Consider the following 15,321-nt stretch of genomic DNA (forward strand, 5'->3'; position numbering starts at 1 on the left):
CAATTCCAGCCTCGGGCAACTGACTGTGTGGAGTTTGCACATTCTCCCTGTGTCTGTGAGTTTCCTCAGGGGGCTCCGGTTTCCTCCCACAATCCAAAGATGTGCAGGTTAGGTGAATTGACCATGCTAAATTGCCCGTAGTGCTAGGTGCATTAGTCAGAGGGAAATGGGTCTGACTGGGTTACTCTTCGGAGGGTCAGTGTGGACTGGTTGGGTTGAAGGGCCCGTTTCCACACTGTAGGAAATCTATGATCCCTCCGCCAATGGGAAAAGTTCCTTCCTGTTTGCCCTCTCTAAATCCACTTATAAATCTGTTGTGCTCAATCTTTTCCTCTCCGTCTCCTCTGCTCAAAAAAGCATAACTACAGTCTGTCCAAACTCTCTCCATTACTAAAGTTCTCCAACCCAACCAACATCACCAGTAAATCTTCAGCACCCTTTCCAGTGCTGTTACATCCCTCCTATAATGTGGATTCCAGAACTGTACACAGTACTCTGACTGTGGCCTAACCAACATTTTATAAATTTCCAGCATAACCTCTCTGCTCTTAAATTCTATGCCTCAGGGGCAGCACGGTGGCTCAGCGGTTAGCACTGCTGCCTTACAGCAATGGCATCCCAGGTTCGATTCCAGCCTTAGGTGACTGTGTAGGGTTTGCACATTCTCCCCGTGTCTGTGTGGGTTTCCTCCGGGTGCTTCGGTTTCCTCTCACAGTCACAAAGATGTGCAGGTCAGGTGAATTGGCCATGCTAAATTGCCCATAATATTAGGTGCATCATTCAGAGGGAAATGGGTCTGAGTGGGTTACTCTTCGGAGCGTCAGTGTGTACTGGTTGGGCTTGTTTCCACACTGTAGAGCATCTAATCTATTCAAAAATAAAGACAAGTATACCATATATCCTCTAAACCACTTTGTCCATCTGCCCTAGTACCTAAAGGGACTGATGTACATGCACATCAGGATCCTCTGATCCTCGGTGCTTCCTGGTCCTACTGTTCATCATGATGGAAAATATTCATCCTGGAGTTCAGTTACTAGTGGTGTACCACAAGGATCTGTTTTGGGGTCACTGCTGTTTGTCATTTTTATAAATGACCTGGATGAGGGCATAGAAGGATGGGTTAGTAAATTTGCAGATGACACTAAGGCCGGTAGAGTTGTGGATAGTGACGAAGGATGATTGTAGGTTACAGCTGAACGTAGATAAGCTGCAGACCTGGGCTGAGAGGTGGCAAATGGAGTTTAATGTGGAAACGCGTGAGGTGATTCACTTTAGAATGCGTAACAGGAATAAAGAGTACTGGGCTAATGGTAAGATTCTTGGTAATATAGATGAGCAGAGAGATCTCAGTATCCAGGTACGTAGATCCTTAAAAGCTACTACCCAGGGTGATAGGGTTATTAAGAAGACATATAGTGTGTTAGCTTTTATTGGTAAAGGAATTGAATTTTGGAACCATGAGGTCATGCTGTAGCTGTACAAAACTCTGGTGCGGCCGCATGCAGTTCTGGTCAACGCATTATAGACCGCAGGGATGTTGCCTGGTATGGAGGGGTTGTTTTAACAGGGAAAGGCTGAGGGACTTGAGGCTGTTTTCATTAGAGAGAAGAAGGTTCAGAGGTGACTTAATTGAGACATATAAGATAATCAGAGAGTTAGATCGGTTGGACAGTGAGAGCCTTTTTCTTTGGATGGCGATGTCTAGCACGAGGGGACATAGTTTTAAGTTGGGGGGGATGATAGATATAGGACAGATGTCAGAGGTAATTTCTTTACTCAGAGAGTAGTAGGGAGTGTGGAACACACTGTCTGCAACAGTAGTAGACTTGCCAACTTTAAAGGCATTTAAATGTCCATTGGATAGACATGTGGGCGAGAATGGAATAATATAGGTTAGATGGGATTCAGATTGGTTTCACAGGTCGGCGCAACATCGAGGGCCGAAGGACCTGTACTGCACAGTAATGTTCTATGTGTTTCCTTGCCTCTCTGAACTCTATGATTCTGTGAGATCAGTTGTCAATACCTTATCGTTACTTGGGTATCTGTGAGCTCAATGCCTGCATGTTTCAGAACTTCAATTAATGCCATCCAAATGCCAAGTCATTCCCATGTTGGTCAAGAGCCATTAGGACATTTGGCTTTGATATTAAATAGGAGATGACAAAAAGTTCTCTATTCACTCAGGAACTCATTGGGTGCAGTTCTGGGTGCCAAGCTGTGGTTTCAATATGAATGCATTGGAGGGAGTGCTGGAGAGGTTTATAAGAATAGCTCCAAGGATGAGGCTCTTCAGTTATGAGGAGAGATGGAGAGTTTGGAATTGTTTTCTACAGAGAGGAGAAGGCACAAAAGAGATTTGATCATTCTTAAACTCAAGAGGGGTAGAAGGGAACCCACTCCCTACAGACCAAGAACCTGAGGGCGCAGCTTTAAAGTACTTTACAGAAGAAGCAAATGTGAGGTGAGGGAAGTTTTTTTTTGCATATAATGCCTAGTTATGGAATGGTGGAGGCAGGTTTGGTTGAGGCATTCAAGAGGGTCTGGATGATTAAATAACGTGCAGGGAAAGGCAGGAAAGTGGGACTAAATTAAAATGTTCAGCAGACACAGTGAGTAAATTGGTTCCTTCTGCATCACAGCAATTCGATGATTTTGTAAATCCTGCTTCATACCCATTCCATGGTTACTACATGCTCCTGCCACTCATCTCAATCCAGCTTCACAATAGTTCTGTTGTACCTGTGTCCATACATCAGCAGAACTACTTTGAATTGATGCAATAGGAATGTAATTCCACTTTTAATAACATTGCTTTACTGAGATGCTAATAATGCCACATTCTTTAAAAACAAGCTGCTCCTTCAGTTTTATCACTGGCATGTCAACATCTCATTAGGAGCAAGATTAGGCCATTCAGCCCCTCAGGCCAGCTCCACCATTCAGTAGGATCATGGCTGTTCTGATTCGGCCCTAACTCCATCTTTCTGCCCACCTCTTAAACCCTTGAGCTCCCTTACTTATCAAGAATCTAAATAACTCCGCCTTAATGGCGTCCCCTCCACTGCTTCCTGGAGAGAGAATTCTACAGATCACACCCTCTTGGAGAAAGAAATTCTTATGTCCATGGGAGACTACTTTTTAAATTGTGTGTCAAAGTTCTGGTCTCTCCCACAAGGGAAAATGTTCTTTCATTCTCCTCCCTGTCAGCTCCATTCAAGAGTTTGTGTGTTTCAGTAAGATCACTTCTCATGGAACAGCTTGATTGATCATGCCTGCACCATACTCTCAGTCAGAGAATTTCATATCCTATCCACTTGCTGTGAAAATATTTTTTTTTCCATTTCACTTGTTTTTCCAATTACTTTAAATCTGCGTCCTCTTGTCCTTGACCCTTCCATTAATGGGAAGTTTTGTCCTATGTATTCTGTCTAAGATCCTCATGATTTTGACCAGGGCAACCAAATTTCCTTGTAACCTTTTCTTCTCTGAGGAGAATAATCCCAGTTTTCTCCAGTCAGTCTGTGTAATTGAAGTTCCCCACTCCCAAAAGAATTCTCCTCTCTCTAATGTTCACATCCTTCCTAAAATGTCATGCCCAGAAGTTCGTTCAAGTCCATACTTTGAACAACTTTAGCCTAAATTGCTGCAATTTTCTACTTTATGCTCCTATTTCGAAAACCAGTTTAATGAAAGTTTTGTTAACCACTTTCACATCTGCCCTGCCTCTTTTCTGTGATTTACGTACAACTACACCCTGGTTCCTTTTGTTCCTGCACTTTCTTTAGAATTGTTGCACTTTAAATGATCTCTCTGCATACTTCCTTTTACTAATGACTCAAAACCTCTGAGAAAGGAGGGTAAATAAGTGCCAGATCTGCTTTGGACTTCACCTCACGCCAACCAAAGAGCTTTTTAAGTGGCTCCTCAAGATCTGTACAGGCATAGTTTGCTGAATTAGCTTTGGTAATGCTGATTAACAGGAAAATCACATTGGGGTCTTAGCTGTGTTATTTTAGCCTTATCTACTTATGTTAATTAGTCCTCTCATCCCAACTTGTTTCCGAAAATGTAGTAGTGACTGAACTCAGTCCCTTCTTGACAAGCATTGTAGTGAGGCCTCCAACTATGAGTGGGTGTCTTTCTCCCTCGATTTTCCACTTCCATTTTATGCCTAAAATCAGTCCAGCAATCTTCAGCTTTCTACAATTAGAAATGGAAGAGCTTATAGAATACGTTTGAGCCAGATTTCAGTACATTCTTGTGCTGTGAAGCTGCAGCCCACTTTACACCTCTCTGGGATTAACCAAAGTCATCTCACTCTAAATCCTTGTTAACCATTGGAAGAATACTGTTCTGCAGTCCACGTTGGTCAGTCACCATGGGATCAGCCTATATTCTTGGATGGAATTGCTAAAATATAGAGCACAGCAGCAGGCCATTCAGCCCAACTATCAGTGTGTGTTCCACACACAAATCTTTTGCCACTCAAATTCCCTTTGTCCTAGCTTTCCCTTGGATCCTTGTCGTTCGTTTTTCCTAATGTGTCCAAGGAGCCTCTCCATAATGTGCCAATCCTGTTAGCTTTAACCACTCTCTGTATAAAGAGGTACACCCTTCATACATATAATCCTTTATTAGGTCCAATCCTTTTGTTAATGCGTTCGTGAGATGGCACTGCCGAGGCTGGCATTGATTATCCAGTGTGCAGTGAAGAAACAATTACATTGCTGTGTGTCTAGAGACACATATAGGCCAGACCACATAAGAATGGTAGATTTCCTTCCCTGAAGGACGTTAATAAACCGGATGGGTTTTTACAACAAATCGGCAGTAGTTGCATGATCACCATCGGGTCAGCCTTTCCAATTCCAATGGTTTATTGAGTTTGCATTTCACCATCTGCCAAGGTGGAATTTGAACCCATTTCACCAGAGCATTGGCCTGGGCCTCTGAATTAGCAGCCTAGAGACAATACCACAAGGCTGCAGCCTCCCCACTCATCTTCACATACCCAGAGAGAAGGGTCACAGTCTCTAAAGTGCTTCCGGATGCTTTCAATTCTAGCAACATCCTTATCCCTTTTCTTATCAATATCCAACTTTCAACATGGAGAACAGAACAGCAAACAATAGATTAGATTAGATTAGATTACTTACAGTGTGGAAACAGGCCCTTTGGCCCAACAAGTCCACACCGACCCGCCGAAGCGCAACCCACCCATACCCCTACCCCTACATATACCCCTTACCTAACACTACGGGCAATTTAGCATGGCCAATTCACCTAAACCGCACATCTTTGGAATGTGGGAGGAAACCGGAGCACCCGGAGCAGACACGGGGAGAACGTGCAAACTCCACACAGTCAGTCGCCTGAGTCGGGAATTGAACCCGGGTCTCTGGCGCTGTGAGGCAGCAGTGCTAACCACTGTGCAACTTAATGTTGTTTCAGGAAGGAGCCAGATACACTTTACTGGTCAATGCAAGCTTGGAAAATTACGCTGTATATTCAATTTATGCCCTTTTATGCCCTTAGGTGCAGAAACTGAAGATCCAAAATTCCCAAAGGTCCAGTGGCCACCTCCAGATATGTGTACAGAATGTCACAGTGCACACAATGGAGAGCTCATGTGGGTTAGAGACAAAGTGCTAACATTTCTCAAGACCCACTATTCTCCTCAGAACATTGATTACAGTTACCTGGAAGGGGAGCAGGAGCTACTGAGGAAACAGAAACCAAAGGAAGAGATTCAGCAGGGCCAACAGAAGATGCCACTAAAAGAAGAGGAGAACGAAGACGAGGGTGAGGAAGAAGAAATGACAGAGGAGCCACCAAAAAATGATGAGATCTCCAGAACCATCACAGGTATAAGAAGGGAAGGGAGTCAAAAGAGGACTTTCATTAAGGGAAAGCAAATATCCAGGAGAGAAGAAGATGATATTGTGGACTTAGACTTATTTGTGAATGAGCAGTACAAAAGCCAAGCTTTGAAGCAGAGGGCTGAAAATCAGAGGGAGGGCCAAATGAATGAGGGACTCCGCAGATCACAACTGCACTTACAGTCCATTGATGACTCGGAGTCACTCAACCATGCCTTGCTTCAGTCGAGATTGCAGAAACGAGCAATCGAGGGCAGGCATCTTGGAGCCATAGCCAGGCCTAATTGGCTGAGCACGCTGGGAAGGAGCCTGTCCCGTACAGACCTCAGCCTTTGTGTGCTGCTGTACTTCCTGTCCTCTCTGTGCCTGCTGTCCATGTACCTCTATTTCAAAATGAGGTTTCGTTGGCGGAAATGGAAAAACAGCTTTGCATCCTCCTGATTAGGAGTAGCATGTAGCATTGGAAAGAAATGATGGAATGAATGCATGGACTATGTCGGTCACAGGGACTGAAGTAACTTTTTGTTTTTTTCTCTCTCTCCTCAGATTAACTGTATATAGATGAAGAAGCCCTTGACATAAAAACAATTTGGAATGTCACTTAACTGTATGTGGGGTGAACATATTTTCTTTGGATCTCTTATACAATTATGGTCATGTGATTACGCAATAAGGAGCACTAAATTTAGCAGATTGCAATTAATCTGTGTTATCTCCAGCTTTTAAAAAAAATCCACATCTGAATGTTTGTCTCTCCAGTAGTGTCCCGCTGCTCTTTGAAGGGATTGCTGTTGAAAAAGAAATTGAGTGCAAGGCTTAGCTCCTGTAAATTCACCAAAATTGAGTCTGATAAACCTCTCACTTGAAAGCCTATCCTACCAAGGATCTATCAGGCCAGGCTTCAGTGTCCCTGTTTCCAGGCCTGTTCAACTATTCAGGGGAATGTCAATGGGAAAGTTGAGCACGGGGAGACAACTGACCACACTTTTCCCTAGGAATAGCTAAGTCAACGTGAAACTTTTCAAGGGACAACTTTTAAAGCATATCTAAAGAGCGAACCCAGAATCCCTTCTTGGCAATCATCTTGTTCATTAGCATGGTGAACGGGCAAATAATCCCACATAAGTAGCACGTTTTGTATCCCTAATTTCACACTGCTCCGTTCTTGTCTTAGGAGGCAATTTCATAACAGAAGCTTGATTGAAGAGGCTAAAACCTCACCAAGTGCCAATACTTTACCTGCACATTGGAACATCTGGTGGATGTCGATCTTGCAGCTTATGGGGAGGGGAGTAGGGGGGATTGTTTTGTTTTGAAGTTGGAGCTGAAAAGCATTAAGTAGTCATTGGCAATGAACTGAAGTTGGACAACGTTTTGGGCCTTCAAATAGAGCTCTGTGCATTGAGTGATTTTGTTTTTTGTTGATGTTGGTTTTTGAGAGGAAATGTCAACAGTGTGTCAGCAATCTGACCGAGATTGCAACACCGCATTCACATGAGTACCAACGTTTGCAAGCCACATACATATAATGGGAGAGGAAGAGAGAAGACCTGGGGAGTGATTCTTTTTTCACATCTGTTTATTGGGATGTCGGACATGGTTCAAGGCTCTTGCCTCTTCATCTCTAAGATTGTCAATTCAGTTTGATCTCCAAAAGCTTGGGGCACATAATCCAGGTGGAACGTCAGTGCAGTGCTGAGAGACTTCTACACTGTCGGAGGGATTTTCTTTCAGGTGAGAGGTTGAACTGAAGTCTGGTCTGCTCCCCAAAGATGAATGCAATGGACCCCATTGCATACATTCAAGAAAGTGCAGTGGCGGGCTACTTCACCAACAGGAAAACAAATTATACAGTCATAGGTATCTGCTTGTTGTATCAATGTTATCTGTGGGATCTTGCAGAATTTAAATTGGTTGTTGGTTTTCATACGGTTTTACGCAAAATGAAAATGTCGTTGGCCATTATTGCTTTGGCATATCCTGAAGTTGTAAAAGGCATTCGAAAAGTTCTTCTGAGAAAAGTGATACTTCTGTCATAAATGGTGATGTTGGGTTTGATATTTCTAAAATGATGTTACTAAATGATTTTCAGTGCAGAGAGCATTTGTTTCGGGACGGGGCAAGTTACAGGCACGGCTCCCCAACCCTGCCTTGTACTCTGACAGCAGCAGCGACCATCTACAAATGGACAATTTTGTCCGTAGATTCTTTCTCTTTCACTGCAAGCTTCAAGTGACAGCGTCATTGTATTCCAATGTGAACGGTAGGCTACTGCAACAGGTATTGGGAATGAACAAAAATGCCAGTGCATCTCGAAACAAAAGCAGGAGAACACCTCCCAAACCAGGATCTCCTATTCATCTTCAAGTGATTGCTTATTGATTGCACCATTACTCCTCTCACAATGATCAATGAATTTGAAAACAAGCCTCACAGCTGCCTTTGGCCCCGCTATCATTTCCTGGTGTCACTAATATATCAAATGCACTTGCCTGCCTGAGAGATAGACAGTTTTGACTGTGGTTCTTTAGTGTTAAACACAAGGGGGAAGGGGGAGTCATAAGTTAAGGTAATGGATTCACATTTTAAAATAAAAATGGCTAATTCTTTCCTCGATGGATTCCTGCAGTTTGTATCTGCTCTCCCGGTACCAGCCCCAACTCCTAAAACTGATGGAGGCGCATTGGTGAAGAAGCTACACTGCGAGATGTTGGGACCTCTGTTGAATAAAGATGTGTGCAGCACTCTGATGTAAATTTATACCCAGTGTATGTTTCCAGTGTTACAGCAGTGCTCCAAAATAGTCCTTAATTGACCATGAAGGTGCCTTGCGGTACCTTCAGGTCATGATGTATGCGGAGTGTCTTTTTGAACTGCATAGACTTTGATGTGGAGGTGTCAGTGTTGAATCAGGATGAGCAAGATCAGAAGTCACACGACACCAGGTTTATTTGAAATCACAAGCTTTTGGGATGCTGCCCCTTCAGGTAAAGTCTTCACCTGACGAAGGGGCAATGGTCCCGAAAGCTTGTGATTTCAAATTAAACCTGCAGATAAAGAGGACTGCAGATGCTGGAGAGTCCGAGTCGATAAAGTGTGGCGCTGGAAAAGCACAGCAGGTCAGGGCAGCATCCGAGGAGCAGGGGAGTCGACGTTTCAGGCATAAGCCCTTTGTCGGGGGGGGGGGGGGGGGGGAGTGGGGAAGGATGCTGAGAGATAAATGGGGGGGTGGCATTGGGGATGGGAGGTAGCTGTGAAGGCGATAGGTAAATGCAGGGTGAGGGGTGATGTTGATAGGTCAGTGGGGAGAATGGAGTAGATAGGTGGGAAGGGAGATGGACAGGTAGGACAGGTCAAGAAGGCAATGCCGGGTTGGATGCTTGGATCTGGGATGGGGTGGGGGTTCCCCTCCAACTCGACACTACCCTCTTGACTCATCCCACTTATCCGCTCCAACCTCTCCGCTGATCTATCACCATCACCTCCCACTTGCCTTCACCTGTCACGTTCCCAGCTACCTTCCCCCCCAGCCATACCCCCACCCCCTACTTATCTCTCAGCCCCCTTCCCCCTCCACATTTCTGATGAAGGGTCCTGTCTGAAATGTCGACTCTTCTGCTCCTCGGATGCTGCCTGACCTGATGTGCTTTTTACAGCGCCACACTTTATTGACCCATCACCACCCCCATTTCAAGTAAACCTGTTGCACTATAATCTGGTGTCATGTGACCTCTGACCTTGGCTAGACTGTAGGCCAAGTAAGTAATCTGAAGCAATCTTGCTGCCTTTTCTACATCAGGTAAATGCCATTCATATATCTGGTATTTTACTTCACAAAATGCTGGGCTATCAGAAAATTAGCTGTTTGAACTATGCCTTTATATGAAACATTTACTGCTGGAGTAGAAACCTTCCCTTCCCAATCCTGTTCATTTGAATTTGAACAGAAAATACAAAATAATATAAGTGGGCAGCATGAGAGTGTGATGCTGGAAAAGCACAGCGGCTCGGGCATCATTGGAGGAGCAGGAAAATCAACGTTTCGGGCAAAAGCCCTTCGTCAAGAACCTCATTTCTGACCTACTATGCTTCTCCAGCATCTGCAGACCTCAATTTCGCCTAAGTGGATAGCATGCCAAGGGAAGGGATACATTAATGTTTCAGAGATGACTTCTTCCCAAACTCCTGCAGAATGTTAAGCAGTTCCTTTTTTCACACCCACTAGCAGCACACCAGTCTCTTCTCTCTGTGTGCTTAGTCCCACTCTGATATCCAACCCTCCAGGATATAAGCCAGGAGTCTCCTGGAATTAAAAAAAGTTAACCTGCCGAATAAATGTTGCGAGCGACCCAAATGAATAATCAAATGTGGAAAGGAAACTTTTTTTTGTCTTTTAAATTCTCTTTGACCCTTTTGTTTTCTGTAGTATGGAGAGAAACAGGTTAGTTAACTGGATGTCATGTGATGTAGCTCTCAAGAATTTGTTCAATCAAACTAGACTTGGCATGATGGCTCAGTGGTTAGCATTGCTGCCTCACAGCACCAAGGACCCAAGTTCAATTCCAGCCTCAGGTGACAGTCTGTGTGGAGTTTCCACATTCTCCCTATGTCTGCGTGGGTTTCCTCAGGGTACTCTGGTTTCCTCCCACAATCCAAAGATGTGCATTGGCCATGGTAAATTGCCCATAGTGTTCAGGGATGTGTAGGTTAGTTGCATTAGTCAGGGGTAAAAAGAGGATAATAGGGTAGGGGAATGGGACTGGGTGGATTACTCTTTGGAAGGTCGGTATGGACTTGTTGGGCCGAAGTGTCAGTTTCCAGACTGTAGGAATTCTATGATCGCTCATAGTTTACCGTTGGGCTCTTGTGGAGCTCTGGTAATGTCTCTACTAATAGACCAGAAGGCATAGGTTCAATTCCCACCTTCAATAGAGGTGTGTCAAAGCAACTCTGAATGTTAATTAAAAAAATCTAAGTGTCTATTGAATTGCTTGCATTGCCCTTTGATGAGAAGGACATTGCTTGTCACTGGCCACTCGGGTATTTCCTTTCTTCCTGGTGGTGGAATATAAATAAAGATTTATGCGCTTGTTGTTTTTCACTGTGTCCTACACCTGCACGTACACACACACACACACGGGTGCTGAGGAAAAATAAGCACTACTGCTGTTTAGCGGTAGTGTGGGCGAGAGATTAAAAAAAATAAACAGGAGTGTCGGACAAAAAGGAATAAACAGGAGACCTCTTTTATGTTTTTGGTTGCCCCACTTTAGCCCCACCCTCCTGATCTTTGGGTACCCCATGCAGAGGGGGGAGAGTCTGTCACAGGATCTCCTTGTGTGTCTGCTCCTGGGCCTGGCCAAACAGGCCATAAACAGGTCCAAGCAGTGGGCTGTGGAGGGGGTCATTATGGCTGATTGCCTGCCCCTTCTTCCGTGTTTACATCCATGGCCGGGATGTCCCTGGAGAAGGAGCAAGCAGTGTCCACCAACAGTCTTGAGATTTTCAGGGGGCGGTGGGCACCACAGAGTATGGAGTGTTTTCTTTCCCCCTCCAACTCAATTTTGATTTTGTCTCTGCTCTCCCATTTCACTTTTTGATCACGCAGAATTGCCTTCTGATGAGGAGGGCACTGCTTGTCACTGTATGGCTGATTGCCTGCCCCTCTTCCATGGTTACATTCAGGCCCGGATGTCCTTAGAGAAGGAGCATGCAGTGTCTACAAACGCCCTTGAGATTTTCAGGGAGAAGTGGGCATCGCAGGGTGTGGAGTGTTTTATTTTCCCTTCTGATTTAACCCCACCCCCCAACTCACTTTTTCAATCACATTGCTTGTCACTGGCCACTCGGGTGTTTCTTTTCTTCCTGGTGGTGGAACATGAATAAAGATTTCGGCACTTGTTTCTTCACTGTGTCCTACAACTGCGCACAACATGGGTGCTGGTGAAAATAAGCACTGCAGCTGTTAGGCAGTAGTGTGGGTGTTTAAAGAGTATATAAGCTAGAGTTAGATTAGAATCTCCTCAGTTGAGGACTGACTCAGAGCTGGCTGGCCACAGTCAGTGTACTGCAGTGGAGAAAAGGTTCTCTGGACTGGGAGAAATTTGCCTTCCTTTTTGGAAAAAAAACAGAATAAGGCAAGTCTAAACAGGAGATCATGGCTGTGTTTGTGCCTGGGTGTCACTGGAGAAGGAGCATGTAGTGTCCACCAACAATCTCAATACCTTTTGGGAGAGGTGAGCATAGCAGGGATTGGAGTACTTTATTTCCCCATCCAGTGCTGTTTTGATTGAGTCCTTACCATCCCCCTCACTTTTTCTTTCACACAAGTATTGCCTCTATCAGCACTCTGCTTGTCAGTGGTTCCTTGACTACATGGGTTTTTATTTTCCTGGTGGTAGAATCTAATAAAGTTATTTATACAACTGTTGCATCAAAAAAAGAAAAAAATATTTATAAACAGGACATTCCAAAGGTCCCTTCAGTGTGGGGAGTTTGCTGGTCAGAGCCCATGTCCTGTGCACATGTAAGTAAAGGGGCTGGATACCAACCTCTGTACAGTTACTTCACTCTTGGAAGCAACCCAACTTCCTTTTTCAATTCCATTCCATGTTGAAAGTTACCATTGTGTCACTTCCCACCACACGTTCAACCAGATAACAGTGTGTTTGAAGTCATTTGGCTACCATTGCCAATTTGACTCCAAGAATGTCAGTGGCTACAATGGCGGTACTAACACTGGTTCACATAGTGAGCATCACATCTAAGATGACTTACATGCAGGGTGGAAGTCCTTCAAAAAAAAACCTTGCCCCACAAAATTGGCAGGACAAGGGGTGGAATTGGAAGGAGGGGTTGATCAAGCAAATCTTGTTTTGCTGGTGGGACAGAGAGGTGTGTATGCTGCATTATTCCTGCATGAAAGAGCAGAACTACAGCAATGTTTTCTTTTGACATTTAATTTACTTTTTGAGAGCAAAGTAGGAGGAGGATTATCTTAAACTCTGTCATGGGAGATGATTTGCGGGAGACACAAGTGCCATTGCTCATTCTGCATGCCACTCAGTTGAAGTGTGGCCTGGCCATGTCCTGATAGTATCGTGCGTGCTTTGAATGTAGTTTTCTCAGAGTCTGTCAATCAAGTCTACACTCCCACACCATATGCAGGATGCATCATATTCAGAAATGGAAGGAGAACAGAATTACTTAAAATCCTTAATTTAGAATGATGGGTGTCCTTAGGCATTTACACGAGATATTTATTTATGATTGATCATTCTTGCCATCAATGACATTTTTCACCCAGTTGGGTTTTTTCCAAGCTGATGTCTTACTGGAGGACCTCATGCTATAAGTGTACATCTCTTTATCCCAAAGATTTCACAACTATTAGGTATGTATCATAGAACATAGAACATAGAAGGATACAGCGCAGTACAGGCCCTTCGGCCCTCGATGTTGCGCCGACCGAATCCTACCTAACCTATACTAGCCCAATAACTTCCAAATGCCTATCCAATGCCCGCTTAAATGACCATAAAGAAGGAGAGTTCACCACTGATACGGGCAGGGCATTCCATGAACTCACAACCCGCTGTGTGAAGAATCTACCCCTAACATCTGTCCTATACCTACCACCCCTTAATTTAAAGCTATGTCCCCTAGTAACACCTGACTCCATTAGCGGTAAAAGGTTCTTAGTATCTACCCTATCTAAACCCCTAATCATCTTATACACTTCTATCAGATCTCCCCTAAACCTTCTCTTCTCCAATGAGAACAGCCCCAAGTGCCTCAGCCTTTCCTCATAAGATTTTCCTACCATTCCAGGCAACATCCTGGTAAACCTCCTCTGCACTCGTTCTAAAGCTTCCACATCCTTCCTATAGTATGGCGACCAAAACTGCACACAATACTCCAGATGAGGCCGCACCAGAGTCTTATACAACTGCAACATGACCTCAGGACTCCGGAACTCAATTCCTCTGCCAATAAAGCCCAGTACACCATATGCCTTCCTCACAGCACTATTTACCTGGGTGGCAACTTTCAGAGATCTGTGTACATGGACACCAAGATCCCTCTGCTCATCCACACTACCAAGTAGCCTACCATTAGCCCAGTAATCCATCATCTTGTTATTCCTACCAAAGTGAACGACTTCGCACTTAGCTACATTGAATTCCATTTGCCACATTTCCGCCCAGCTCTGCAACTTATCTATATCCCGCTGTAACCTACCACTTCCTTCCTCACTATCCACAACTCCACCGACTTTTGTGTCATCCGCAAACTTGCTTACCCAGCTTTCAAGTCCTTCCTCTAGATCATTTATAAAGATAACAAAAAGCAATGGTCCCAAAACAGATCCTTGTGGTACACCGCTAGTAACTGCGCTCCAAGATGAACATAATCCATCAACTACTACCCTCTGTCTCCTTCCAGCCAGCCAATTCCTAATCCAAACCTCTAATGTATCCTCAATGCCATACCTCCGAAGTTTTAGCATTAGCCTACCATGGGGAACCTTATCGAACGCCTTACTAAAATCCATATACACAACATCTACTGCTTTACCCTCATCCACTTCCTTGGTCACCTTCTCAAAGAACTCAATAAGGTTTGTGAGGCACGACCTGCCCTTCACAAAACCATGCTGGCTATCCCTGATCACGTTATTCCTACCCAGATGTTCATAAATCTTATCCCTTACCATTCTCTCTAAGACTTTGCCCACCACTGAAGTCAGACTCACTGGCCTATAGTTGCTAGGGCTATCCCTACTCCCTTTCTTGAACAATGGGACCACATTCGCTATCCTCCAGTCCTCTGGTACTATTCCTGTTGACAACGACGACATAAAAATCCAGGCCAATGGCTCTGCTATCTCCTCCCTAGCTTCCCATAGGATCCTGGGGTAAATGCCATCAGGCCCAGGAGACTTATCTATATTCATCCTTTCCAATATTCCCAAAACCTCATCCCTGCATATTTCCAGGGCATCCATTCTAATTATTTGTGATTCCATATTCACATCAGCAACAGTGTCCTGTTCCTGAGTGAATACTGAGGAAAAGTACTGATTTAATGTCTCTCCAATCTCCTCCGCCTCCACACACAACTTCCCACTACTATCCTTGACTGGACCGATACCTACCCTAGTCATCCTTTTATTCTTGACATACCTATAGAAAGCCTTTGGGTTTTCCCTAATCCTACCAGCTAAAGACTTTTCATGTCCCCTTCTCGCTTCTCTTAGCTCCCTCTTTAGCTCCTTCCTGGCTACCTTATAACACTCAATCGCCCCTACTGAACCTTCACGCCTCATCTTTACATATGCCGCCTTCTTCCCTTTCACAAGGGACTCCAATTCCTTACTAAACCACGGCTGCCTCACAAGGCCCTTTACACCATGCCTGACTGGTACATACCTATC

At 44.5% G+C, this 15,321-nt stretch overlaps 1 protein-coding gene across 2 annotated transcripts in view; it reads left to right on the forward strand.

Annotated features, from left to right (window-relative positions):
- The window catches only part of lhx4 (LIM homeobox 4), a 288,742-nt gene that overhangs the window by 117,706 nt on the left and 155,715 nt on the right, over positions 1–15,321 (forward strand). Inside the window, exon 11 of one of the 2 annotated variants that reach the window (XM_060830122.1) lies at positions 13,326–13,347. In XM_060830122.1, coding sequence (XP_060686105.1) covers positions 13,326–13,347 — 22 coding nt within the window. Of the gene's footprint in view, positions 1–5,541; positions 6,426–13,325; positions 13,348–15,321 lie in introns of those variants that run through there. The other variant, XM_060830121.1, reaches the window with a different exon arrangement.

This window comes from Hemiscyllium ocellatum, chromosome 9 (genome assembly GCF_020745735.1).
Source record: "Hemiscyllium ocellatum isolate sHemOce1 chromosome 9, sHemOce1.pat.X.cur, whole genome shotgun sequence".
In the NCBI taxonomy this organism is placed as follows: Eukaryota; Metazoa; Chordata; class Chondrichthyes; order Orectolobiformes; family Hemiscylliidae; genus Hemiscyllium; species Hemiscyllium ocellatum.